This window comes from Nematolebias whitei, chromosome 8, assembly GCF_014905685.2.
Source record: "Nematolebias whitei isolate Nwh7 chromosome 8, NemWhi1, whole genome shotgun sequence".
NCBI lineage: Eukaryota > Metazoa > Chordata > Actinopteri > Cyprinodontiformes > Rivulidae > Nematolebias > Nematolebias whitei.
In genome coordinates this window covers 20,587,951-20,615,939 of record NC_056505.1, presented here as the reverse complement: position 1 = coordinate 20,615,939, position 27,989 = coordinate 20,587,951, and the positions used below count along the sequence as shown (strand labels likewise).

Below are 27,989 nucleotides of genomic sequence, written 5' to 3'. Positions count from 1 at the left end.
TATATATATATATATATATATATATATATATATGCTTACAAGCATATATGTACACATATATGCACATGCACATGTAAATATACATACATACACATACATAAGGGTCCAGGATCCAGCAGATCAAAGTCATTTATTTTAAAACTGTGTCAGATTCACTGGATTATATTTTACTATCATAATCTGGCTACTGTGGTTTAGGTAGAAGCTCTGAAAAATATGCTAAATAATTAATTCAACCTTTATTTATACAGGTTAGTCTCAGTGAGCCTCGAGGACTCATTTTCAAGAGGGACCTGATTTAAACAAAGAGTGATGACAACAGTAGACAATCATAGGAACAGCATGTAGATTGAAAAAAAAAATAAATGGAAGAAAATGATATTAAAAAACGAAATAAAAATACCTACATTAAAAATAAATATATACATTTTTATAAATAATACCCACAGTAATGATTAAAAATGTAATTTTCTTAAACTTGTTAATTGACCTTGTCTAACTCTGCGGTGGGATTTAATTTGGAAAATGCTAAAAGTGACACTGTTTATTTGTTTTGCTCAGTCTGTGCCACCAGTGCATACAAACACTTTCCACTGTTGAAGAAACTTTAAGGAAAGCCAATTTATAAGAAGTGCAACAGTCACAAAGTCCATTAGTGACACATCTGATTTCTGCAGGTTCTTCACCCGAGTGCAGATGTGGACATGTGATGAGTGGTGGTCAGTGCCATCATGGTGACATTCAGGAAATGTAATTTTAGCTCTAATTACTGGGCATCGAGCTTCTATAGCTGTACATCCAAGGATGAAGGCCCAGCCCACCTTGTGGTCCAGCAGAATACACGCTGTACATTCGACCACACAACGAGTGGAGGGTTCTCATTGTGCAGGGTCAGTCGGATCAGTAGCTTCAATTTAACATGAGGCTGATTAGAGGCTTGTCTTTACAGCTTGGTGCTGCATAAATGCACACTGAGTTAAAAGTTAAACAGGTTTAAAACAAGAACCGACTCACTGGTTGCAGCTTTCTTTGTCTCAAAGGGAAGATCGAAACAAACCAGAACACAGAAGACGGCAAACATTTGGTGGAAAAGTGTGCTCTGTCAGTTGTTCTGTAAGTGAACGCAGGTTTTTCTGGAAGCAGGAATATCTCCATCAGGTCTGCCGTGGGCGGGGGTGCAGCAGCTGGTGCCCAGTGTAAATATAGAGGCCACAGCCGCAGGTCTCCCACGCCTATGTGCTCCCGCTGGAACTGAGCTTCCTCCTGGCTTTGGTGTGGTGAATGGGTGGCCTCCCTCTGCTTTACAAATTATAAGGCCTCCAGCTCCAAGCTCGCCGTCTCCACCCCAAATAAGTAATGGCTACTGTGCTGCCTGCTGAAATAGATCTGCTGAAAGACTGGGAGAGAAAACCTTGAGCGGACATGGATAAAGATTAGTTTGAACCAGAGGCTCAGTAACAGAGCTAAGAATAACGACTGAATTAGGGAAGTCTCATCAAAGGTAAAGAAAACGCACCATCAGCACCTCCAAAACTGGAGAGCACAAACCTGCACAGGTCTCTGGCTACAAAGAAACGCTGACAGGATGTCGTGTGCAAGGACACAGAAACTTTTCCTTTTTGTGTTCTTGCATGAGGATTAAACAAACGAAGTCTAAAGAATTTATATTATTTTATTTATTTATTTATTAACCTTTATTTAACCAGGCAAATCCCAGTGAGATCACAGATCTCTTTTGTAAGGGAGGCCTGGGCCTGGAGGCAGCCTGACATGCATGTGTTTGTTCTGTGGGAGGAAACTGGAGTACCCGGAGAAAACCCACACAAACACGGAGAGAACATGCAAACTCCACACAGAAAGACCCCATGTCCATATGGGGATTGAACCCAGGACCTTCTTGCTGTGAGGCAACAGTGCTAACCACTGAGCAGCCATGCTGCCAAATTAATGGGATTAATGGGAGTCCTGGGATACCTTTTAAGAAATTAATAGCTTTTAGGTTTATAATTGCTGAAATGAACGCTTTCAGACAGCAAATATATAATCTTAAAAATAAAATCACAACAATAAAAAGGTAATAATACAGCCTGATACTACCAGGTACATGCCTGATACTTACCACATTTGTCTCTAGTTCTTACCTGACACTTATTTGGTATAATGCAGTTGTACAGCTGGTACTTATAAGACATGTACATATGTACATATTTGGTAAGTAATAATAATAATACTTTATTTATAAAGCCCTTTAAAACAACCACAGCTGCCACAATGTGCTGTACATATAAAATCAAGAACATTTAAACACATAAAACCTAAGAAGTACCTGCTTCTTACCTGGCATCTATCTGGTACCTATCACAAATGGGTTTATGTATGAGCACACATATCTTGTACTTGTACTTACAAGTGAGAACCAGGCATGTACCCAGGCCCAGTATCAGACTATGTTGTGTATTGCTAAGTAAAAAAAAAACCTTTTTTTCCTCGTTGTTGTTCCAGGACTGACGGTTGAAGATGAGGTCCCACTTGGTTTTCCACGTCGCCTGTACGACTCTGCTCTGGCTCTGCTGCAGTTTGTCTCATTCCACTCCTTTGTTTTACAACATCTCCATGGACGGCAGTGGCGATGAGGCCGAGCAGGAGCTCATCTTTCCCACGTCCTTCTCCACCCGAGCGCCTGTTCATCTCACTGTGGTCACTGAGCCTCCTAGCCTCACCACCACCATCACCAACACCATCACCACCACCATGATCCGCCTGAGAGACTTCATCCTGACCCGAGTGGTGGACTTCCTGCAGGAGAACCTGCTCATCATCATTGTTGTTACCTCTCTCCTCATTGTCATGGTCTTCATCATCTGCTGTGCCGCAGCCATGAGTCATAAGAGCAAGCTGGAGGCTTACAAGCCTCTTCCTAACCCCCCCAGGAAGTTCACAGCCCAAAAGACTGGAGGGAGCAAGACTTCCAGTGAGCTCCAGGAAAAGCCATATGCAGTGGACCACGTCAAGAGGGTCCAGACTCTGAGCTCGGCTTCTCCCAAACACCTGCGCGCTCCCTCCAAGGCTCTGGTGGGAGAAAGGGGGAGAGATGTGAGGTCGTCGCCTCACCAGGAGGTCAGAAAAGTCAAAGAGGTAGAGGAAGTGGAAAAAAGGAGAGTGGAATCAAAACCCAAGGAGGAGGTGAAGATCCAGCAGAGCTTCAGTCCCAGCACCGGCCCCAGCCAGCCAGTCTGCACCTGCCATCTGAAAAAATCCATCCACTAGGGTCTTATCGAGGAGTTTACTCCACATAAAGATGGGCAAATCAGGTCAAAATGTCACGCAAAGAGAAATCCTCATAAAACGTTCATTTATTGTGAAAAGGTTCAAATTAACCAACACAAAAACAAACAAACAAACAAACAAACAACTGAAGGCAAAAACGACACAGACATTACTGAGCGAGTCTTTCAGAATAAGAGATATTTGTCTCATCTTTCTGTAGAAATGGCTGAAACAGATAAGAAGTCTGAATAAACGAAAGTAAAGAACTGAGAAGAGAAAATGTGACACTTAATTTCCCAACAATGGAAATGTAGCACAAATGGAAGTGACCAGATATATTCCTGGAGGGGAGGATTATGTAGAGCAGGGGTCTGCAAACTTTACGATCAGAAGAACCGTTGCTGCCCCTTTGTTCACTAAATTAAACGTGTCCGGAGCCACAATACCAGCTACAACTGGGATTCTCAACTGGTGGCCCACGGACCACTTTAAGTTTGTTGGAGGGTGCTTTTCTGGACAGTAGGGGTGATTTTATAAAACTAAAAATATCTAATGATTTTTAACATTATTGATATTTTTACACGCTAAGACAAAATGAAAGACAAGATTATTGGAAATAAGGAAAAATTATATAGGTTTTGCTCAGTTTCTACGAACTAAAACAATAAACTATGCATTCTTATGCGATTTTTTTTTTATTGTAGAAAAATTACATATCCTACTTTGAAGGAAAAAAGCGTAAAGTGAAAGTGAATATGTTTTACTCCTTGTAATGTTTCTAGTATTCATATATTTGCTAAATAAATTACAGGAAAACTGCTAAAACTAGCCCTTTGAGTTGTTATAACATCCAATAAAATTCAGTTTTATGTCAGTTTTGGTCAAAGTTTGAAAGAGCCGCTGCAGAGGGACCAAAGAGCCGCATGTGGCTCCAGAGCCGCAGGTTGCAGACCCCTGATAGAGTGTGCATGCAGATGGGTTGAGATAAAAATTACAAAATGTTTCCCACAATTTATTGTATTTTTTTAATCACCTCAGTATGACTCAGCAGACCTGAGCTGAATGATGCTGATTCTCTAAACACAAGCTGAGGGGCGTCGGTGGTCCGTTCGTCATCCCAGACAGGCACTTTTTGTGCTCCGTATTTGTTTTAGTGGTTACAGCACCAGCTGTTCTCTTCCACCGAACAAAACCACTGAGGCGGCATCACCTCACTGACATAATAAACTTTACTGTAAATAACTCTCTGTGAAAGACTAAACACAAGAACAACTTTTATTGTTTTAAACGAAGAGAAACTGAGTCGTGTTCCAACACAAAGAAATGTCTGTTTTTCAAACACGAGGAGCTTCAGGAGAATCATTTAGTTTCTGTAAATAAACACGAATAAAACATACAAGTGAATAAAAAAAAAATTACTTTCATATTTAGTAGATTTTTGGGGCTTAGTGTTTTTGTATGTATTTTATTCATTTTGCGTTTAATTTTAAGAATTCAATTTAAAAACTAAACTAAAAGCCAAATTTAGATTTTTTTTATTTTTTTTAGCTGTTTGAGTTCTGCATATTAAATTCATCATAATCTGTCTTTCCATATTTATTTTATTAAAATGTTTGCTTTTCTTCCAGCTGTAGGGTGCAATATCAGCAGATTTACTGATATCAGGGTATATGTTTTTATATATTTATGAGATAGATTTTGCTTTTTATTCTTAAAGATTTATTAAAGGAGTCAAAAGGCTGAGTGTATGGATGCTGGATGATTTTTGAGATTTACAAAACGATTAAAACTCTTGTTTTGTTGGATTACTCCAAAAAAGATAACATTTTCCATTTTACAACCTCATCACTAAAGTTTATGACTAAACATTTAATTAATTATTACAAATGTTTGATCTGTAGTTCCTCTGTTTTATGATTCATGGTTTTGTCCTGGCAAAATAATCAGATTTTTCTGTCCATACATTGCACTTTCAGTGATATTTGTATTATTTACCGTAAAACATTTCTCTTTATCTTACATTTAATAAAAGTCTGGATGGGAATGTTTTTATATTCTGTTTTTATTGTGAATGTGGCAAATGAAATGGTGATAAAATAACACGAACACAGCCCAGACGTGATAGTTCTTAAAATTAAAGATGTTTTCAACGTGCACATTTGGCTGCCTATCTGTAATTTAGCTCTCTGTCTTCTCGGGCATGATTGCTGACTGTTTTAAGGTAATTGCACAAATGTAAGATTCACGAGATCTGCTCTGTGATAAGAATTTAGCTGTTCTTTGATTTAAGGTTTACAAAAACAGCAAGAACTCTCCCAGTTTCTTGGCTGGACTTGATGGGACCCACTGGCAGCATCATCCAAACACAAAGCCCAGAACTATAGAAGAAGGTACTCATGGCAGTAACCATCACAACCTGAGCTCCTACATATTTAAATACTCCATTTACACATACATCTAAAAAAAATTGACTATTGTGAAAAAGTTGATTTTTTTTTTATCAGTCATTTCAGAAAGTGAAACTCATATTATATAGATTCACCTAGGACATTTGCAAACCGAGGTGTACTGCAAACCCACCCACACAGACCAGTATTTGCAGATTGACTCCCATCACCCTTTGGAGAACAAGTTAGGAGTCATCAGGACTCTGTATCACAGAGCAGACAGCGTCCCCACTAGCTCAGGAGCCAGGCAGAAGGAGAAATCCCACACAAGACAGGCTCTAGAGCAATGTGGATATCCTAACTGGGCCTTCCTGAAAGCAGAGAAGAAACCCAAACAGGACTCCAGTCAGCCATCAGGTGAAAAGGAGGAACCCAGACCCAGACCAGTGGTCATTCCATATGTTGAGGGAGTATCAGAGAAACTGAGACGTTTATTTTCTAAACATAACGTCCCAGTGGCTTTTAAACCCCAAAATACATTACGGCAAAGACTGGTTCATCCCAAAGATCCAGTCCCCCAGCACAAACAGAGTAATATTGTGTATGCTGTTCAGTGTCAGTAAGGTGATCAGTCTTACATCGGGGAAACTAAACAGCCACTGGCCAAAAGGATGGCCCAGCACAGAAGATCAACACCATCAGGCCAGGACTCTGCGGTCTACACTCATCTCCAGGCCAGCGGTCACTCTGTCAGGGATGAAGATGTTCACATCCTGGACAGAGAGGAACGATGGTTTGAGAGAGGAGTAAAGGAGGCCATCTTTGTGAAAAGAAACCGTCCATCATTAAACAGGGGTGGAGGCCTCCGGGTTCAACTGTCCCCGTCTTACAATGCTGTGATTGCTAGTATCACTCAGCCCTCTGTGAATAGTAAACAGCCATCAGTGTGCTAATGATCCATTGTTAGGCTGCTGGTCCTTCTTGAGCATGTGATCAGCTGGTTTTGGTTGTCAGCAGCAAAACTGGTTGATCCACTCTGAGAAGGTGCTATTTAAGAGACTGAGCTGAATACAACACCTCAGACTGAGGAAGTCTCTCGGATGAAATACGAAACGTTTCTACATTTTTTTGTTGTTTTGCTTTGTTTTGTTTTTTGAATGTCCAGAGGACCAGATTTAACTTTTTTAGATTTTTCTACCTGGATTATTGAGCATGTGATCCTGATGCATGCTCAAAAATCCTTGATGGATAGATGTTTTATCAATGAAATACTGCCCCCATGTGGCCATTTCAGGCATTGATTTCTACTTCTTTTAATTGTGAAAGGTGCACAACAACCACTTCTCTGTAAATGATGTAATATGAGGAAGAGAATGAATAAATAAGACCAAAATTGAAAAAGGTCCAGCATCTTCCAGAAGAAAATGAAGTTTGAGCTGAATCCTGAGCAGGTCAGAGTCAAAGATCAAACATGACATGACAGCACTCAAATCAAAAGCATCCCCGCTGGCTGAAACGTGAGCCCTGACAGAACCTCGCCCTCGGGTCAGATTCCCTGCTCTTTTGCCAGCGAAGCTCTAAATAATTAGGGAAAGCTCCATTCACTTTCACTCCTCCCATCAGGGAACAGGAAAGACACAAACACAGGAGGAGCTCTCAGAAACTCACAGACTGATCAAACTCAGAGGTTTGATTTAGTTTAAAAACCACAACCTTTTGTGATTTCATATATCTTCAGTGGGTTCTTCTCTGTCTGCCTCTGATCAACAACAGGACCTCCCGATCAATGTGAAGCTGAAGAGGATCTAGAGAAGGTAACAGAGCACCTTAAGGCCCTCATTAAACTTAGATGAGCACCAGCCTAAATTCTGAAGAGCGGTGGTCATCTTTAGGGAGACGGTGAACTGGACCGGAGCTGGGACTCGTCTCTTTGGAGGAGCAGAAACTACCAGAGCAGAATAATGGTGAGTTTAGCCTTAAACTGGGGGAGGTTGTGGATTTATCAACGTTCACTGGTGGGAACTATTTTTGGGTTGCCAGATTGTGACAAAAGTCATCCTAAGTTGCTGAGTAACTAATCATACGGTTATAATAAACATAAAATATTTAGTAAATGTTTTGTTAAAATATGATTTTTTTTTAATTCATTGCAAAAAAATTACTGTGTTGATTAAGATGATCATTAAACAGGACAGATCTGTTTATCAAAACATTTTACTTTTGAGTAAACAAGTCAAGAATACTTACTGTGCAAAAGTCTTAAACCATCTCTGGTTCTTTGTTTGCTTCCAGGAGTACAGATATTTTTTCTAGTCTAAGTGGTTTTGATCAGTAGTAATTGGGTTTATTTGGGGGTTTTAATGCTTCCATATTTGCAGTCCATTATCTAACGTACAAAGAAACAACAAATTTTGCTCTATGAATCATTCAGGTTTAAAAGACTAAAACTTCAGGTATAAATCTGCGTTCCATTGACTCAGAGCAGCAAACGTAACAAAAAGCTGTTTTAAATGGGATCTTTAGACATTTTGTTACATGCAGCCTGTCAAAGTTGTGTTCAGATTTTGTTAGTTGACTCTGACAAATACAAAAATAGCAAAGTTCAGCAGACATGAAAGAGTATGAGCAAAAACAAAGTGATTCTCTAACACCTGAAATACAGTTGATGAAGAACAGAAGGCATCCTTCAGGTCTAATATAATCGTGCTGGAAAACGGTAAATTTCCACTTCACCAATTGATCCTTTAAAATAAAGTTCATTTAGAGGTGATGAAAACATTTAGTAGAACGGATGAACTGGTTCAGCTTTCTGTGTAAAATGTTCTTTCTTCACAGTGAGCCATGCCTTGGTACAGATGTGACGTCCTCCTCGCTCTCTACATCTGTCCCCTCACCTACTTCATGGTGTCTCCCTGTCCTCCTGGCTGCTGCTGTCCTCGCCCAGGATTTCTTGTTCTGTGCGAGTCTCTGGGTCTGAGGTCGCTGCCCCGCTCTGTTCCTCTCAGCATTTCGGTTCTGTCTGTGGCCAGGAACCAGCTCTGTAACGTGGACCACTTGCTCGGGCCCTTCTCCGGCCTGCAGGAGCTCAGCCTCAGTCACAACCTGCTGCCCCGCTTCCCCCGCGGGCTGCCTCCCAGCCTGGAGTCCCTGCTGCTGCAGGAGAACCGCATCACCTACATCACCTCAGGCTCACTGAGGCAGCTGAGAAACCTCACTCGCCTAGACCTGGAGGACAACCGCATCTCTGTGATCCAGCCCGGAGCGCTGCTGGGTCTTAGGAAGCTGCAGATCCTCACGCTGAAGGGGAACAAGCTGTCCAGCCTCCCTCTGAATCTCCCTCCATCGCTGACACATTTAGACCTGTCAGCAAACTGCATCTCCTCCCTGGACCTGCCCTCGCTCTCCGCTCTGGTCAACCTGCTGGTCTTGCAGATCAACAGCAACTGCCTGCGAACAGTCCCAGAGAAGGCCTTCGACAGCCTGCCTCGCCTCAGGACCGTGGATCTGACCAACAACCTGTGGGTGTGCGAGTGCAACATCCTGTATCTTTACCGCTGGTTGCTGAGCGGCAGACTGAAGATGGCTACAGACCTGGTGTGCAAAGAGCCTCTCCATCTGGCACACCGTCTGCTGCTGAACCTCTCGGTCGTGTCCATCTGTCCACACGTCCTGCAGCCACAGGAAACGCTGCACCGACTCGATCTGAACTCAGCAGTGACAGAGAAGCAGACGCGAGTCTCCTACGACAACAGGGACGGTTTGAAGCTTTCAGAGCGATCCACAGCTTCTTCTAAAGCACGGAGCAGTCAGGATCCTTCAGAGCCTCGTGTTTTACACTACTCGTTAGAAACTCTCACCTATGAAGAGTGTTTATCCCTAAATAAAACCCAATCGGTCAGCTCGACCCATCTGAAACCAACCTCTCTCCCCGAGGAGGAGCAGAGGTGCAGAAACACCACAGCTCAGACCACCTCAGCTGCAGGAACACAACCGTGGCTGTCCACCCAGAGAGACGAGCTCTTCACTCACCCACAGGTCTTCACCCAGAAGGACTCTGCAGTGATCATCTCTCTGCTCGCCGTTTTGTGCATTCTTTTAGCTCTCGTAATGCTAGCAGTGCTAATCCTGCTGAAAAAAGTACTCGTCCGCCAGCAAAGGGTGGCTCCAGCTAACGGGAGATCTGGTGGATGAGGGCAGCACACACACAAACACACACAGGAACACCTCTCCATTCTAAATTATTTATTTCAGAATGTGCAAACAGTCCTATACAAGTATGGTTAGTTTTGGTATGTGGACCTTTGCTATTACCTTTTATACAACGGAGCCAAATAAAAGCCAAAATATTTATAAAAATAAAACAAACCATCTACTCAGTCTGAATAAATATTTTTATGTGTTGAAAAAAAAAATCACTGCAAAATATGAAACGTGTGTCCATTATAATAAGGGAGCAGCGCTGTGGGAAATTCATCTTTGACTTCAAAACTGCACAATCAGTACGTTCAGTTCATCCGAGGCCAAAATGGATCCACAGACAACTTTTGAGGTGAGGCAGCTCAGCTTCCTTAAGACTCCCAGAACTCCCCGACTTGTCTTTCACGCGGCACTGACCCGCTGACATTTGTCCCCAAGACATCACTGAAATGTCACAGTCAACGCTGCTCCTCATCATCCTGTTTTAGTCTGTAGTCTGAAAGAGCTGCTTTGATGGCATCTTCTGCAAGCACTGAAACGAAAGGATGGAGAAAGTTTAAGAAACGGATGCAAACGAAAATGTAAGAAAGGGGCTTAAAAAGAAGGTTTTTAAATATTAATAGGGGGAGATAAATGGATGAAGTTAGAGAGGAAACAGAAGGTAGTTGGAGTGAGGACAGAGGATGCAGAGGACAGAGTGAGATGGAGGACTCGTTGTGGCGATCCCTGAAGAGGGAAAAGCCGAAAAAAGAAGAAAGAACCTAACATTTATTTTAAAAAAGCACATAGTTTTAGATTAAGATCATCTTAACTATGGAGTAATTGCCATTTTGGTAAAACTTGAAAAATAACGTTATGCACACCATTTTTGTGTTGATTAATATTGATTAGCTGTGGCAGCCATCTTAAGTCAGATTGAGCCCAAAGGATAATCAGTTGTATGGTTCCTTTCTGCATGTTTTATTCAAATTTGTCCAATTTGTCCATGAGATATTTTATTAGTGTTACTAAACATGTTTTAGATTTAGCAGACTGGTGTTTACCCCTCAGTTAAAGATTGCACAATCTTTGACAGCGGCACTAAAGCCGTTTAGTCATGCAATAATAAGTTTAAATGTGAAAAGGAACATTTAAGATATGTTGTATTTGCTTTAACTTACTGGAGCAATGAAGCTTGACGGGAGGAAGGCAGAGTTCTTTGGCAATGTCCGTGTTCTTGATTTTCAGAGCTTGATCAATCTGCAGGACGAATTGATCAGATTCTCCAAGAACAAATAAACAAATAATCAATGAGTCCATTCTTTCTGAGTGTTGTCATACCGACTTCCCCTTCACCCACTCTGTGGCCAAAGAGCTGGAGGCGATGGCTGACCCACAGCCAAATGTTTTGAACTTTGCATCTGTTATTTTGCCGTTTTCATCCACTTGGATCTGGAAACAACATGGACGTGAGCAGGTTTGACCATTATGTGAAACTCGTGCTGCTGACCTCCAGCTCACCTGAAGTTTCATAACATCGCCGCAGGCCGGCGCACCCACCAGTCCAGTCCCCACATTCTTGGAGTTTTTGTCCAGCGAGCCCACGTTTCTCGGGTTTTCATAATGGTCCACCACCTTGGGGGGGAAGTTAAAAACGCGTTAAGGCGTGTGTTACTATTCCGTTTTACTTCTGAGCCACAACCAAAACGAGCTAACTTTACGCAAAGATCATTAGAGTTGGTTAAAACACAAGTGTATAGTCCGTTACCTTTTTGTGATAAGCGCAAAGAGGGTTCGGCTCCGGTCTGAAGAGCTTTTTGCTAAGAAATGACAGCACAGACACAGAATTTCGCAAGGAGACAGACGCCATGTTTGAACGACGACTGACTGACGGAAGTTAACGAGCGAACCCGAGCGATGACGAACGCCCCCTTGTTGACAAACAGGTGAAAATGAGCTTCAATAACAAAAGAGCGCCCCTGGCGGTGAATGTTGATCTCTACAACCTCAGGGGTGTGTAAAGGAGTTTGGCAGGCCGATGTAATATATAATGAAATCATGTCAACTATTCAAGTTATCTCAAACGTCGTTGCTCCTAGGACAAATTACATCATTTTTTAAATTCACGTTTTAAGCTCCGATATATTTAAAATTACATCCAACATATTTAGATTAAACATATGCGTACTTTGATACTTGTCATTATTTTTATTCAACTTGTTTTGAATTAAAATTACATTCCATTAATCTGGAAAATGTGTGGATCTTTGTTATAAATTGTTATTATTATTATAATTTTCTTCTATTTATTTTTCAATTTATGTTCTCTTTTATGATTGTCTACTGTTGTCATCATTCTTTGTTTAAAAAAGAGTCTAATCTGTATAAATAAAGGTTGAATGAATAAATTAATTACTGACATTGGAAATAGTTTTTAACTACTTGTAATATGAACAGGACATCTCCAGATTAATTTTGTACGTGTTAAAAGTTTTAAAATAAGTCCTTCTTGTTTCTCTTTGTAAGAATTGAAATAGCATCTACTGAACTGAGTTTGACTATTATATGATAAACCAGCCTTCCTTAACGCCTGTCTCGTTGTTACCAGGCAGACGGTTATTCCAATATGGCGGCGCCAAGTAACGCAGAACAAACGCAGTTGCAAGACATGGAGGAGGACGAAGCAGGAATGGAGGAGAAAGAGATGGAATCGGACGAAGAGGAGGAGGGCATGGGTGTAGAAAATTCAGACGACGAACAGGACGACTCGTCGGAGGACGAGAAGGAAAATGAAGCCGAAATCCAACGTTTGGAGGAGCAGGTAATTGGTCAACAAATCCACCAAACAAGCGTCGAGCCACTAGTGAGAATGAATGGAGGCTGCAAGTCGTCAGCTTTAAAACATCGTGGATCTCGGCCTCAACATGGTCAAGATAAAAAAAAATCAAAAAAAAAAAAAAAAAAATGGAGTGGCTAGTGTTTGTTGAGTGTTTTTTTTAATTACGTGGGCACGTATGAACATTCACATGTCGTGATTAGCTTCGCTAATCTTTGATGCTAACGACTTGTCTGGTGTGTCACGCGCCTTTTCACTACCTGATCACGTTGGCATGGAAACACTGCTTTAACTGTAAAAGTTAAAAGTGCACACATCTAACTTTGTTGGGTCTCTGATAAACACGATTAATCCCATTTTATAACGTAAAAAATACACTTCAGTTTCAGTGATGCAAAAAGGAGATTCAGGTATTAGTAGTAGGATTAGTACCTGCAACTAGTGGATCAACAGAATGTGTAACTTGATGTGTTGGCTTTTGCTCCAAATTTCACAATGTCTTAACTTTTAAAAGATAAGAATAGCAAGATAAACACCTACATTGATACCTCAACGTACACACCTCCTGTTTGTGATTTTGAAATCATCAAAATGTCTTGAAGGATGTCTCAGTTGTTGAGGAGAGAGTTATTGGAGGATTTTTAAGTGAGCATAAGTAAGAACATGCAACAAGGAAATGAGTAAAGGAAAGTTTACAATGTGAAAATTGTTGCAATCTGTTGCAGAAGGTGATATTTTCACTCAAGAGGTTTATCAGGCTTATCAGTCAATCAGCAGTCACTAAACTAGGAATGTTAAACATTTTGGTCAACAAAACTATTTAAAAACTTGAGTTTTTTATATTTAGATATATATAGTTTCAAAACTATATGAGATGATGGGAGAACAATATGCATATTGCTTTTTGATATTGTCACAAATCTCTTAAACCGTTTAAAAATTGTATATAAAAAAATCTAAAGCTGTATGCTTACACTTTTCAGGAAGTGTTTGTTGCAGGAATAGTATATTTCTGATATTAACTACATGGTAATAAATAGAAAGTAAGTATGAGTTAAAGTTTTATGGCTCAGCATATCTTGTATTTTTGCAGCTTTCGATCAACGCTTTTGACTACAACTGTCACGTGGATCTCATCAAACTTCTGAAACAGGAGGGAGAACTTTTCCGTCTACGAAAGGCGAGGCAGAAAATGAGCGAGCTCTTCCCTCTCACTGAAGGTCGGTTCATGTCTAATACAATCCAGATGACAAAAGGAGTCTGCAGCGCTGCGTTATTTGCATCTGAAATTGTACGTGTATTTATTAAACTTTTTTTTTTTCAGAGATCTGGCTGGACTGGCTCAAGGATGAGATCCGGCTGACTGAGGAGGATTCAAAGAGAGAGAATGTATATGAGCTCTTTGAGCGAGCCATCAAAGACTATATCTGTGAGTCCACCTCCTAGCATTGCTTTTGTTTTAATATTCATGTATTTCATGGTTCTAACGTTTTAGTTTGTGCCTTTTTTTTTTACACAGGTCCAGACATCTGGCTTGAATATGCCCAGTACTCTATTGGTGGCATGGGGTCGCCAGGTGGCATGGACAAGGTGAGGTCCATTTTTGAGAGAGCGGTAACAGCTGTGGGACTTCACATGACCAAGGGGCAGATGCTGTGGGAGGCTTACAGAGAATTTGAGAACGCAATTTTGTCCACAGTGCAGGTTTGTGTTTCCATCAGCTGGAAAAAAATCCTCTCAGTTGCCAGAGATGTACTCAGTTTTTATAAATGTTTTGTTAATATTTGGATCCTCAAAAAAATAATCGCTTTTATTAATGTAATTAAAAAATACAGTGCAGTGTATAAACATCTTTATGTGTCAGAGCATGTGTTTGAATGATTATTCTAATTCAGGATAAATGTAAAATAAGGAATTCTTTTGATTTTGATCAAAAGGAGCTAAATGTCATCATAATTCTCTCTGTTGGTCTCAGCCTCCTCCTGGCAGGACTCCCAGCCGCGAGGAGCAGGAACTGCTCAACAGTCAGCTTGAGCGAATCCATACACTGTTCCGCCGCCAGCTGGCCGTTCCTTTAATCGGTAAGCACGGCGACTCTTCTGTCCAGATGGGTTGCGGTAAAATAGGGCTGCAATCTCATTGTGATGGTTGTGTGTCATGGCCTTCCTGAATAATCCCATTTAAAAATGAATAATTGAGTTGATGCAGTCATTTGGAACAAAGCAGCAGGTTGTGTTGTGCCTCAGAATCTCTGCAGATCTGACTACGCTTTCAGTCTGTTTATAGGTTTGGACTGAAAATAGTTTTTTAATCCGGTGACTTTTTTTGTTGTTGTTGTTCTTTTATTGTTTTTGCTTCTTAGCTCAGCTTGAAAAAAATGCAACCTTTTCTCCAGTCTGGTCTCAGTACTGAGTACAGATTAAGCTACGGTACATGCATTAATACAAATCTGCAGTGACTAAATCAAACCTTCCTAATGTGACGCTGATAACTTGTCATCCAATAAGGTTTTAAAAAGGGTAAATGCTTTTAGGTTATGAGATAATTGTGCTTTTGCAGACATGGAAGCCACGTATGCTGAATATGAGGAGTGGTCTGAAAACGGCGTGCCTGAGACGGTCATACATCTGTACAGAAAGGCTTTGCAGCAAATGGAAAAGCGCAAATTTTGTGAAGAAGCTCTGGTAACCGAATTAGTTACATCTTTTTAATTTGACCTCATTAAATTTAAATGTTTTTTTCTAAGTGCATCACATTTTTTTGTGCTTATCTTTCTGTAGCTAGTTGCAGAACCTCCTAAGTTGTCAGAATATCAGGCCTACATTGACTTTGAACTAAAAGAGGGCGACCCAGCACGGATCCAGATAACCTTTGAGCGGGCTCTGGCAGAGAACTGCCTGGTACCGGACATGTGGACCAAATACGCCACATATCTTGTGAGTATTGATCAGTATTTGGCACTTTTGGTTTAAAGAATTTATTTTTTTCCCCCCATGACATTTAAAACTTGACAACTTCACCAAACGTCAGCAAAAAGCCAAAAACAAAGATAAGATTTGTGCCAAACATGTTTCTACCTTACACCCTTCTTTTGGGAATCATTTTACACAATAAAAAAAGTCTTTAATTAGAGCTAATCTTGTTGTGCTGAATGGCAACAGTGTCAGTAAATTATGGTGACTGACGCTTTCTCAAACCCATATTTTATTGACTAGTTTCTTCAAACTGTATCACAAATTTCCAGTACATTTTCATATCTCTCCGATAACAAATGTGTTTATTTTTAAAAGTGCCCCATTAAATCATTTACCGGTACTACTCCCAGCTACTCAATAAAAATACTCAGTGTTTTACTTAATACTTTCTCTTTGGGTTCTACAGGATCGTCAGCTGAAGGTCAAAGACTTGGTTCTCTCCACTCATGAGCGAGCTGTCAGAAACTGCCCCTGGACCATGAGTCTGTGGAAGAGCTACTTACTGGCCCTGGAGAGGCACGGAGCTGACCATCACACCGTGTCAGGTAACAGCTGGAGCACAGCAGGAAGTGTTTCAACTCGGCTGCCATTTTCATTATTCGAGTCTATTTGGAGTGTTCGCTTTATTCGTGGGAAAAAAAAATCTAAAGTAGATCCACGTGATTTGCTATGTTTATGTATGTGATATGGTGTTTTTCTTCAATATTCATCTTCTGCACAGATGTTTTTGAGAAGGCGTTGAACGCAGGCTTCATCCAAGCAACAGATTATGTAGAAATCTGGCAGGCGTTCCTCGACTACCTGAGGAGACGTGTGGATTTCACTAAAGGTGAGAACGGCTTGAGTAGAAAAACAGCTTTTTACTGTGTTATAAATAACGTCTCTTCTTCTCGCTCTGTTTTATGTACTTTTTGATCGATTGTGTCACTTTTCTTTTTTCCAGAATCAAGTAAAGAGTTAGAAGAGTTACGAGCAGCCTTCTCTCGGTCTCTAGACTACATGAAACAAGACGTTGAAGAAAGTGGGTCAACTCTTCTTCATTGGCTTTGACTTCCCTCTCGGTTTGGTTTTCATGTTACTTTGTTGTGTAACTGCAGGGTTTGGTGAAAGTGGAGATCCCTCTTGTGTCATTATGCAGACTTGGGCAAGGATAGAGGTAAACAGTCACAATGACGACTACTGTCAAAAGCTGATCTCATCAAATAGATACATTTAGGAAGTAAATTTTGCCCTGCAAGTTTTTTTCTTCCTGTTTTTAAATATTTTTCATAATATGACTCGACACACCACCTTAAAGCCTCATTAAATCACAACAGCAACATCTCCTGAAATGCAGCACGTGGATGTAAAAGGTTGATGTATTGAGAGCGACTTTTTAATTAGGTTGACATTATAAACTTGCAATGTTTTCCTGTCTTTTACTAAAAGAGATGAAAAAAGCTTACTCTCATATGCAAGTATTAAAAAGTTAAATTTTCCTTGTTTTGCTAACAGGCCCGCCACTGCAAGAACATGCAAAAAGCCAGAGAACTGTGGGATAATATCATGACGAAAGGGAACGCTAAATATGCCAACATGTGGTTGGAATACTACAACTTGGAAAGGTTTGCAAGTCCATCTCTGAGAGGAAAATATACTAATTTAAGTGATGCCATCTTTGAGAATAAACTACCTTCTTTTTTTTTTTTTTAACTATAGGGCTTATGGGGACACTGCTCACTGCAGAAAGGCTCTTCACAGAGCTGTGCAGTGCACCTCAGACTACCCAGAACACGTCTGTGAAGTCCTGCTCACATTTGAGAGGGTAGATGGTGAGTTTCATCCTAAAAACAAACATCAAGCTATTACTATGGATGATACTGTGCATCTTTATTCTATAACAAGATTCACATTTTGAAAAGTGTTCTTGCTTGAATTAGACTTGAAAAGCACTAAAAACTCAAGTTAAAAATCACTTTTGTATTAAATGCAAATAAACTCAGCAGTTACCCCTGCAGTACTCCACAGTACATGCCCAGTTTGTTGTCATTAACGTTTCTGCTCTCACGCAGGTTCTTTGGAGGACTGGGATACAGCGGTGCAAAAAACAGAAACGAAGCTGAACAGAATTAATGAACAACGAGCAAAGGTAGGAGCACACATCACTGCAGTGAGCAGGTGTATCATTTGGCTAATGTTGCCATCTTCCTCCATCTGTCAGGCAGCCGAGAAAGAAGCCAACCTGGCACGCCAGGAGGAGGAGAGGATTGAGCAACGGCGGAAGGCCAAAACAGACAAGAAGGCTCAGAAGAAGACCCAGAAGGGCATTCGTGCTGGGGAGAAGAGAAAAGCGGAACAAGATCATAATCAGGATGAATGGAATAAGGACTCTGGTAAAAGATCTCTTGTGGATTTTCAATCTGAGAAACAAATCCTTGTATGTTTTCTAAATTCTTCTTTTTTCTGTGATTTACAAGCTCCTAAAAGGCAGAGAGCAGATGGTGGCAACAATACAGACGAGTACATGGAAACAGAGACTGGACTTTCTGGGAGGAATGCTCCCCCTGGATATAAACCTGCTCCAGGCAGCACAAAACACCCCCAGCAGGCTCCGTTGGTTTCCTCTCAGAGACAGAACGACGACAAGCCAGAGCTACGAGACGACAGCTCCAGTGTGTTCATCAGCAACCTGACGTACACCCTGGAGGAGCCCGAGGCAAAGCTTAAGACACTTTTCGAGAGCTGTGGTCCAATAAAACAGATCCGACCCATCTTCAGCAACAAAGGGAGTTTCAAAGGTTATGGCTACGTGCAGTTCGAGTCTGTGGCATCAGTCCCCGAGGCTCTGAAACTGGACAGACAGGAAGTGGAGGGCAGGCCGATGTTTGTGTCACCTTGTGTGGACAAAAACAAAAATCCTGACTTTAAGGTGAGTAAACAAGTGATGTAATGCTGAAATTTAATAAATATTGATTCTTTGCCAGGTTAAAGTGTTCAATATTTGTGAATCACGTTTTTTCCACCTGTTAAACCAAATTTTTTTTCTCTTTTTGTTAATTTGAATGTATTGTAAGTTATTGCTATTTTGAAAAAACAAAGATTAGACAAAATACATTTAAACATTTTTTTTTTTGCCATGAATCAGATTAAGCTTTATTATCATTGTACCGAAATACAGTGAGATTATGTTTGTACAGTCATCTGAAAGATGGGCGGAGTGCACGTTGCTGCTGCTCCTAAGAGCACGACCTCTTATTCTTTAGATAGAAAAGGGGAAAAGGCCATGAAGAAAGGATAGTGGTATTACAAAAAAGATCTCTTCGCATCTTGTCCTTATCAGGACATGATTGAAGAGATCAAAAAACTCTACCAGCAAGCACATTTATAGACACATTACATATGCATTTGATGACAAGACGGTGAGATTTGTTCATGAAGAACTTCCAGATAGTCCATAGTCCTGTTAAGATGTTGGTGTCAGCCGGTACAGCTCTGATAAACCTGCACAGAAGGTTGCGATAGACAGAGCTTTCTCAGTTAACACATGTCCCAGGAGAAATTTGATAAGTTGGCCTGCTTCGAGGCCAAACGGGGGAGTCAGATTCAGATAAGCCACAGTTGTTGATTTTTTTCAGGCAGACTGTTATTTCTCGTCAGCCTTGAGTTCTGCTGGTACTTTAAATCCAGAACGGCCACATTAGTAGGAATTCCACTGGTCTGTGCTTATGAGCTCCCTCCAAGGTCGTCCCCAACATGCTGGCGAGTCCCAGAAGCTGCAAGTGGCCTGTGGTTCTCACAAATCGCTTCCATCTTACGGTTTAGCTCGTAAATCAGCTGATTTTGAGTTCTCAAAACACAAACCAAACCTTCACACAGGGTCGGCAGCTTTGCCATGGCCTAAACTGCTGCCGCCATCTTCTTTAATAGCCGATAACATAAGTATCCGCCGGTGCCAAAAAGTAGAAACCCTGCTATCATGATTCCAATTGTATGAACATCTTCAGCGTCCTCCTGAGACAATACGGAAAGACACATCAGCTTCTAAACCTCCCACGGATCCATGACGTATCCTGCAGGTTCTCCAGGACCCTGTTACTTTTTTGAAAAAAATTTATCGATTGCGTTGAAAGTCCAGCTGACCAGATCTATGACAATAGTTTACATTTCGAAAGATGTGTAAATAGGAGCTCCGATACACAAGAAAGAGCAAAAAAAGCATGAGGAGGTCGGGAGAGGGAAGAAAGGCGTCCGTCTTGCACAAGAACGAGTGAGAAAAAAAACAACCTGTATAAAGGTTGAATGACTTTTATTAACACATTTTTCATCCAGCACCAGTACCTGTTTATTTTTAGTTTGTATAAAAACCAGCAAGATGGAAACAAAAAATAAATAAAATGGAAACACCTCCTGGTTTATTGGAAATGACACGTAAGAAGTGTATAATTTTAGATAATCAATAAAAATTACACATGGATGTTACCAGACTTGTTGAAGACCACATATAAGTGGTCAAAGTCTTTACTTTCGTCATCCAGTGTGCTGTCTCACCAGGTTTCCCATCATGTTGATTAATTCACCTCTTTCTTTTTTTTTTCTTCAGCTTAGACCATCACTTCTGATTATGTGATTTTGTTGCGTCATCTTGTAATTTGTTCCCTGCTGGTTTTCTTGGCAGACCGGCCCTTGATAAAAGCTTTCAAATAAGGAATGAAATACATAAATGTACATTTTTCTTTGCTCAATTTATGAAAATTTGGTTATAATGACTCGTGTTTTTTCCATTTAACTTTTCACAGTGTGTTTGTTAACACATCTTATTTCTTTTGTTGGACTATTCATAAATATAGTAAGTGGACAAAAAGAGTAATAAAACTCTATGAATTTCTTTTTAGGTTTTTAAATACAACACTTCAATGGAAAAACACAAAATCTTCATCTCTGGGCTGCCGTTCTCATGCACTAAAGAGCAACTGGAGGAACTCTGTAAAAGTCACGGCACCATCAAGGACATTCGTCTCGTCACATATCGCTCTGGAAAACCGAAGGTGAGACAAAGAAGAAGACAGCGGTCGGAAGGTTTTACTTAGAGCAGTCGTTTAAAAGATTAGCACCCGATACTAGGGCTGGGCGATATGGACCTAAATTAATATCTCGATATTTTAAGATAAATCATGATATACGATATATATATATATAGATTTATTTCTTTCCATAAAGTAATAACAAAAATATATTTCTGAGTCAAAGCTTTGTCCCAAGTGTCACACAGGCACATTTATTAACAACAGCTGTAACTGTACAAAAAATAAACTGTTTACATATATTAAATAGTTTATTTTTCAGACATTTATTTAGATATATTAAATAATCTCTTCAGCTGGGGGTGGCTGTGGCTGAGAGGCTAGAGCAGTCGTCCCCCAATAGGAGAGTTGGGGGTTCGATTCCACTAGCAGTCACATGCTGAAGTGTCCCTGGGCAAGACACTGAACCCCTCACTGCCTCTGATGTGTGTCCCATCGGTGTATGAATGTGATAAAGCACTGATTATTCTTTGTAGAGATCTAGTAGAATGCTGTATGAATGGGTAAATGAGGACAGATTGTAGTGTAAAGAGCTTTGAGAGTCTTGATAAGATAGAAAGGTGATATGTAAGTACAGTCCATTCAGCTGCGCCGCCTACATGTTAGTGTTAGTAAGCGTGTGTGAAACTGCAGGTCCGACAGACCTCAGCCTCCTTCCCTGAAAATAAAAACACTGGTCAGAACTCATTTAGCCGTGGCACAGAGAGGTGGAGACATTAATTAATCAGCAGTTTATCATATCACTAAGACACGGTCCTCAGCTGTGGAACAAGATGGCTAAAGCATTAGCCGTCTTGTTAGCCGCTAAGGAGCCGCTTAGTTGCCACCTCTCTGTGCCACGGCTAAATGAGTTCTGACCCGTGTTTCTTTTAGGGAAGGAGGCTGAGGTCTGTCGGACATGCAGCCTCACACACGCTCATATTCCACTCCGCCGTTTTAAATGGTGAAAAAGATTCAGTCGGGACTTGTTTTCAGCATTGTCTACAGAAATCATCTTTCTGCCCCTCATCTGACAATTTAAATCCAAACCATCTCCGAAAGAACAGCCATTGTTTTTCATTTTGTTCAGCAGCTAAACTCTTGATATTATGTTCCATGTTTACTTGTGCTAAACGTCTCCTCCCGCCCGCCCACTTCCTGGAGAAGCAGGAAGGAGGGGAGTGCGGCTGAGGGTTGTGTGTTTGTGTTTAAGGAGGGGGATCGCGTAGGAGAAAGACAGCAGGATTTTCCAAGTACAAAACTATATTTTTTATATCGATATAGTCTCAACTTATATGGCAAAAAAAATTATATCGATATTTAAAAAATATTGCTATATTGCCCAGCTCTACCTGATACCATCCAACAGAACGTATGAGATGCTAATGAGGTACAGAAGTTTGCTGTAGCCGTCTCTTTGTGTGTCTCTGCAGGGTCTGGCATATGTGGAGTTTGCAGATGAAACTCAGGCGTCTCAGGCAGTGCTGAAAATGGATGGCACTGAAGTGGAAGGCAACAAAATCTCTGTTGCTATAAGTAACCCACCACGTAGAAACCTGATGGATAAGGCTGGTTCCAGCAGGCCCATGGCAGACTTGATGCCTCGCCAGGTTTATGGAGCGTAAGTTTACTGTCATTACTTCCGTACTAATAAGTTTTATTACAACGGTAATAAAATTCTAATTTTCCCCTCATTTTTTTTCTCAGGAGAGGAAAAGGTCGAACTCAGCTGTCTTTGCTTCCTCGTTCCCTGCACCGTCAAACGGCGACCGCAGGCAAAGTCGAGAACGGGACCGCAGCTGAGCAAGCGTCGGCGTCCGTCAACACGGCAGAGCACGCAGCTGGAGATCCGAGGTCTCTGTCGAATTCAGACTTTGCCAAGATGCTTCTCAACAAGTGAGACGAGCTGGAGAAATACAACCGCCTTTCCTACTGAAAGCCATCCTGTGTCCTTACAAACTAGTGTTGGTAATTTTTCTGTAATTGTTTACCTGATAGACCCTTTAATCTCAGCCAGATTATTATTCGTTCTGCAAGATTGCCTTAACTGTCATCCTCCTGCCCTCCATCACACACCCAGTGTGACAGGTTGTTGAATGCGGCTGCCAAGTTATTTTATAAAAAGTGTATCATATTTGTGTGTAAATATACTGTATTGAAAGTTGTTGCTCATGTTCTTTGATTTTGTTTTGTGCTGTTAAAGGGATCTGACAGACGATTATGCGAGAGTATATTTTTAAGATTTCAAAGCAGCTAAACTTGTGAATGTTAAAAAAAAAGGTATATGCAAAAGCTCTGATATGGTGGTGTATTATAGTTGCTGTGTGTACATAATGTTGATGTGCTGCAGTGATGAAAACATGTTCTCTGGCTGTTTTAAAGGAATTAAGGTTTTTGTTGTGTATGTTAGAGATCTGAGCAAGAACCATGAGGTTTATTTGACAAATAAATCTTTTTAGTTTGATATAATACAGAAAGTATCCTCCGCTATAAATCACCATTTTGTTGTTTAAGAGTACAGCTGAATCATCAGAGTTCTTATTGGTCAACTTTTTTTTGTACAAGAGCTGCCAAGATTTTTTACTTCTCATGCTAAACAGTTCCAAGAATATTATCTCTTCTCTGTATTGAGTCATTTAACTTACCGATTGTGTTCAGGAACAAAACATCCTGAATCAAATCTGTTGCGTTTCAGACGTCCGCTTGATTCCTGTTTCTGACTCGGAGACCAGATGAACCAGATTTCGTGCTGTGAAATTCACAGGTTACATGTGAAGATGCTAGTAATGCTAATTAGCTTATTTTCTTCTTTTTCTGTAGTTGATACTCGCTTATTGTCCAGTTTGTCCAGTGGTGTAGATACCCAACTAAGTGAATCATTTTATTTTTTAAATTTTAATTCATGTCAACTGAATTATTTCCAGCATACATAAACTGGAGCTGTTTTGAGTTTTTTAAATACGGGGGGAAAACATGGTAATTTTTCATAAAGCCCTGTAATCAAACATTAATTTGCAAGAAAATAAAAAGTTAAACCTAAAAAAATTTTTGGGATCTGGTTGTTTTCAGAGATGATTTCACTTTTCTGAATAAACAAGGGATTATGACCACACCCCCAAATCTGAAAAATGATGCAAAATGTGTGCAGCTCCTGCTTTAAATGAAAGAGCCGATGCAGGTACCACCCTCCATGTCAAGGGATAACGTTTAGTTTTGTACATAATGTTCAGTACAGATTTTAAAAGTTGACTAGTTTATAATGTTAATTTAAAGGATCAGAACAGATGGTATGTGTTGCTCCCACGGTGCCCTGATCTAAAACAAATCTAACCGTTGATCTGTAGAAGTCATTTTCTCTTTGGCGAGCGTTAACAGGTATGTATAATTTCTATAGTAAATTAGTTAATTTTGAGAATTCAGTAAAAAATAAAGACTTTCAGCATTTGTTTAGCTGTTTTTATGTCCCATCTTCTGCCACTGTGATTGAGTTCTTATTTCCCTCTTGTTTTAATAAAGTTTTGTGAATCTTATGGCTTTGTGCGTGTTCACGTAGACTTCAGTTTAACGACAAAGTTAAATCGCTTTTATTTTAAAATAAATACAAAGTGCTTTACAGTGTTGGGATTTATCCTAAAGCTAGGTAACACGAACACTTCAGTGGAAATTATGGTCATCCAAAGTCAAACATATTCATGATTTTTCACGTCAGTAGTCAAAGAATATTTAACATTTCCTTGGAAAATAAGCTAAAAACTAAAAGAAATATTTTCTTTAAATCACAGAAACAAACAAACAAACAAAAAAAAACCCTAAACAAAATTCCAATTTCAGTTCAGCAGCAGATTTTTTGATTTCAGCAAATGAAGAAACCAAACTGACATCTGTGACTGATCTGACCACACAAGGTGCTTCTACACTTTTTGGGGATTTGCCATTAAAAATATATGAAATATAATAAGATGGAACACTGCATGCCTCATGTTCCAGTCCTAACCACAGTTTACTTGTGGACTGGGATGGTCTGTCTGCAGCTGGGACAGGCCTGGTCCTGGTCAGCTCCTGGCAGTCCCACAGCATGCTCTGTGGTAGAAATCAATAAAGTGTCCAAAGTTATTTCTGTACATTTGGCTATGAAGCGGATGAAGGGTCGAACGTCCCCCTCGTTGGCCGTGTCCAGAGCGGTGTAATATTCAGCCCGTTGCTCTTTGCGAATGGTAATCGGCGGGTAGCTTGCCTGCATGAGCACCAGGTTCATGAGCAGCCGTGATGTCCGTCCGTTGCCATCGACAAACGGGTGCACGTACACCAGTTTGTAGTGGGCGAGAGCTGCGTACTCCACAGGGTGCAGCTGCAGGGCTTCCTCAGAATTGAGCCACTGAACGAGCTCCTGCATGTGCCGCTGCAGGTCCTTTGGGTGAGGTGGGATGTGGTGGCCCACAAACACCTGGCTGGTGCGTAGTCTTCCTCCCTCTACAGGGTCCACGTAGCCGAGCACCCGTCTGTGAATCTCCAGGATGTCGTTGACGGTGATGTCTCCTGATCTGGACAGCAGAGTGGTGTTGATGTACTTCATGGCTGCATCCACACCGATGGCCTCGTTCTGCTCCTGGAGGCTCTTTCCAGGGACGGCGTAACGTGTTTCAATGATGTGACGGATCTCTGACAGCGTGAGCGTACTGCCCTCAATGGCTACTGTGTGGTAAATGTGGTGGTAGTACGTCTCCTCCATCACCCGACGGAGAGCCGAGTTCCCTTTAGGGATAGACATTAATCTGCGCACTTTACTGTCAATCAAGCTGAAGTAGCGCTGGTCAATCTCCTCCACCAGGGGCAGAGTTCGGTCCCGACTGATCAGAGCTCGCTCGTTGCATGGCGAGATGGTCAAGGCTTTTGTGTAGAGGTGGTCTGCCTGAACTACATCCTTCTCCTCCTCCAGAATGGTCCCCAGCTCCGTCAGAGCATCCACAAAGTCTGGGTTCATACTAAGAGCATGAACCAACAGCTTGTGAGCTTTCTCCCTCTTCCCAAGTTTTTTCATCTCCAGAGCCTGCTGCAGGGCGGCTTTGGCCTCCAGCTCCATCTCTGCATTCAGACAAAAGACAGACGGGTCAACAGAACAGGACCAACCGGTCTATGGAACAGTACAAATCAATGCAAGGTGGTGAGCATGATCTAGAAAACATCCCAATTGTTTGTATAAAGCATTTAACATTTACGATCAGTCAAGGTTCCTACACATACACCATGTCCATATGTAATGAAAAAGAAAAAAGTGATCATGTTTGGGAAATTTAAATAAAAGTTCAGGTTTTTATTGTTTTGAAAAACAGAATGAAGTTTGGAAACATAAATGCTATTTATTTTTACAAACTGTATTCCTTCTTCATTCTCAAAAAGACCTTTTCCCCACATTTTCAGCAACCATTTGACAAGGTTTTACACTAAACGCAATAATTAAAGGCTCGCCTTTTAAGTAAAAGATAAGATCAATGTCATGTCCCCAAAATAATGCGCAATTCAACATTTACAGAAGAATCAAAAAGTAAGATCCTTGTATATTTTTTCTTCCATGTGAAACACATCAACTCCTTTACATAAAGGTATGGAACTGTCCCAAATCTAAAGCTGAAACTGTTTTTAACCTGCTCATATTCTGCATCATTAAAACTAAATTTCAACTCAAGCTGGCCCCATTCTTCACAACCAAGATACATTTATTAAATTAAGTTATTAAAGTCAGATAGAACGCTGTCAATGTTGACCACGCTTATTTAGAAATCTAAATAATTTAAACCCAAATCATTCTCTGTTATGTTTAGTGTGCTGTTCGTACCTTGGGTGGGTTTGGACTTCTGGGGCAGCACATCCAGGGCAGTGAAGGGGACCGTGAGGCTGGTGGACTGCACAGCTGGAGGCGGCTGGGAGTTCCCCCACAGCTGGCAGCTGAGCTGAGAGATGCCCTTCAGGGAGGCACAGCACCGGTTCTCCACCCCGATAAGGGGCAGCAGCAGGGCCACCAGAGAGCCGAGAGCTACGCACAGCAGCGGGCCCCATCCTCCGAGGACACGGCGTCCGCTGATGAAGCGCCACTCCGTCACAGCAGCCATGATGATCCCCGGTTAAAACCTCCATCATTCGGGGACAACAGACCCCATCTATGTCCAGCCCTGCTTGAAGAGCCGAAGGGCTGAGAGGAGGGAAAACACGGTGAACATGATAACACTGCCGGGCTTAAGTTAATCCAGTTACCTTGAGCACTTGAAGGTTTACGGACTAGTTTAATAAAACCTTCTATCACTTTCAACTAAAATCCCTATAAACACGGTCGAGTTGAAACTTCCAACAGATGGTAGTTTTTCCCCTGCGTCGGCACCGATGTGTACAAAAACATACACCTCATTCGCTTCCTGTTGAAAAGTGAATATTCTGGTTTCTTATTGGTCGCAGCTCTGATGAAGAGCAGCGCCTATTGGCTGAAAATACAGCAAAACACGTCGTGGTTCGTAGCCGTCTCTGATTGGTTAAAATTTGGGACAGTATTCCCTCAGTAACGCCTGACAGGCAGAGTTCAGGCGACAGCGCGAAAGGTCCATAGCTGAACAAATAGATTAGGAACTGATCACAGTTAATTGTAACGGGTCACTTTGCTATAACTTTTTCTAAAGCAAAGCATTAATATGGCTATCTTAATCAGTGTCTACAAAAATAATGGCAATGCCTTGCAAAAATAATTAAAAAGTATTCAGATGACAGAAAAAAAATTGATGACGAGGATGAAATAAAACGTTTTATTTTTAAGGAGACATGACATGACTTGGTAGCTAAAAGGACTACAGTGAAAGGTGTAAACAAGAAAAGGGCAATAAGCAACTATAGGGAATTAGCCCTCAGTCCTGGGCCTCAAAGCTTACCCCCAAATAGTGTGACTGTTTTTATTAAATTAAAAGATTTATTACACACTCTTCCTCATAAAAAAACAAAAATAAGCCCAAATCTCTGTGAAATGCTTTATTTGTTGGGGTCTGCAACCATTAGTTACTGCTGAAGTGTTATTAGTCATTGAGGGAGGGTCACAGTAAACCGGTAGTAATTGTAAAATGTGATAGTGGAGAACAAAAGGAGAAAAGAAAACAAGAAGAACTGGTGAACGCTGTTTAAAAAATAAAACACATAAATTGACAGAATTTGTTTTACTGTGATGGACTTGCGACCTGTCCAGGGTGTCCCCCACCTCTCACACAGTGGCTGTTGGATATGGGCACCATGACCCCGGCGACCCAAAAAGGAAGAAGCAAGTAAAAGATAATGG

The 27,989-nt window shown here is 41.0% G+C and overlaps 5 protein-coding genes across 5 annotated transcripts in view; 3 read left to right on the top strand and 2 right to left on the bottom strand.

Annotated features, from left to right (window-relative positions):
- Positions 1–3,640, top strand: part of tmem119a (transmembrane protein 119a) — a 4,813-nt gene extending 1,173 nt beyond the window's left edge. Inside the window, exon 2 of the mRNA XM_037680421.1 lies at positions 2,503–3,640. Coding sequence (XP_037536349.1) covers positions 2,518–3,267 — 750 coding nt within the window. The 5' untranslated portion in view covers positions 2,503–2,517 and the 3' untranslated portion in view covers positions 3,268–3,640. The remainder of the gene's footprint in view (positions 1–2,502) is intronic.
- A 4,855-nt stretch (positions 3,641–8,495) lies between these two features.
- On the top strand, positions 8,496–9,845 carry LOC119413078 (oligodendrocyte-myelin glycoprotein). Its single transcript, XM_037680091.1, has one exon. The coding sequence runs from the start codon at positions 8,496–8,498 to the stop codon at positions 9,843–9,845; it is 1,350 nt and encodes a 449-aa protein (XP_037536019.1).
- Positions 9,846–9,955: 110 nt separating this feature from the next.
- Positions 9,956–11,713, bottom strand: iscu (iron-sulfur cluster assembly enzyme). The gene is made up of 5 exons (XM_037680420.1): positions 11,599–11,713; positions 11,352–11,465; positions 11,172–11,282; positions 11,012–11,090; positions 9,956–10,383 (listed from the first exon to the last, which is right to left on the bottom strand). Exons 1-5 carry the CDS (start codon positions 11,698–11,700, stop codon positions 10,310–10,312), a joined length of 480 nt encoding a protein of 159 aa, XP_037536348.1. The 5' UTR covers positions 11,701–11,713; the 3' UTR covers positions 9,956–10,309.
- Positions 11,714–12,429: 716 nt separating this feature from the next.
- On the top strand, positions 12,430–23,710 carry sart3 (spliceosome associated factor 3, U4/U6 recycling protein). Its single transcript, XM_037680419.1, has 19 exons — positions 12,430–12,651; positions 13,760–13,886; positions 13,991–14,095; positions 14,186–14,370; positions 14,642–14,747; positions 15,226–15,350; positions 15,447–15,602; positions 16,048–16,186; positions 16,363–16,470; positions 16,585–16,662; positions 16,739–16,797; positions 17,136–17,245; positions 17,340–17,452; positions 17,693–17,769; positions 17,842–18,013; positions 18,098–18,549; positions 20,513–20,665; positions 22,114–22,301; positions 22,388–23,710. The coding sequence occupies exons 1-19, from the start codon at positions 12,457–12,459 to the stop codon at positions 22,578–22,580; spliced, it is 2,841 nt and encodes a 946-aa protein (XP_037536347.1). The 5' UTR covers positions 12,430–12,456; the 3' UTR covers positions 22,581–23,710.
- Positions 23,711–24,570: 860 nt separating this feature from the next.
- Positions 24,571–26,851, bottom strand: ficd (FIC domain protein adenylyltransferase). Its single transcript, XM_037680418.1, has 2 exons — positions 26,514–26,851; positions 24,571–25,762 (listed from the first exon to the last, which is right to left on the bottom strand). The coding sequence occupies exons 1-2, from the start codon at positions 26,785–26,787 to the stop codon at positions 24,681–24,683; spliced, it is 1,356 nt and encodes a 451-aa protein (XP_037536346.1). The 5' UTR covers positions 26,788–26,851; the 3' UTR covers positions 24,571–24,680.
- Positions 26,852–27,989: the final 1,138 nt, after the last annotated feature.

Coding starts and splice junctions, on each gene's coding strand:
- LOC119413078 (XM_037680091.1), top strand. CDS start 8,496: ATGCCTTGGTACAGATGTGACGTCCTCCTCGCTCTCTACATCTGTCCC.
- sart3 (XM_037680419.1), top strand. CDS start 12,457: ATGGCGGCGCCAAGTAACGCAGAACAAACGCAGTTGCAAGACATGGAG. Junction 15,351..15,446: donor AATTTTGTGAAGAAGCTCTG/GTAACCGAATTA, acceptor ATCTTTCTGTAG/CTAGTTGCAGAACCTCCTAA. Junction 18,014..18,097: donor TGAATGGAATAAGGACTCTG/GTAAAAGATCTC, acceptor GTGATTTACAAG/CTCCTAAAAGGCAGAGAGCA.
- ficd (XM_037680418.1), bottom strand. CDS start 26,787: ATGGCTGCTGTGACGGAGTGGCGCTTCATCAGCGGACGCCGTGTCCTC. Junction 25,763..26,513: donor GAAGTCCAAACCCACCCAAG/GTACGAACAGCA, acceptor GTCTGAATGCAG/AGATGGAGCTGGAGGCCAAA.
- iscu (XM_037680420.1), bottom strand. CDS start 11,700: ATGGCGTCTGTCTCCTTGCGAAATTCTGTGTCTGTGCTGTCATTTCTT. Junction 11,466..11,598: donor TTTGCGCTTATCACAAAAAG/GTAACGGACTAT, acceptor TTCCCCCCCAAG/GTGGTGGACCATTATGAAAA. Junction 11,091..11,171: donor AGTGGGTGAAGGGGAAGTCG/GTATGACAACAC, acceptor TTCGTCCTGCAG/ATTGATCAAGCTCTGAAAAT.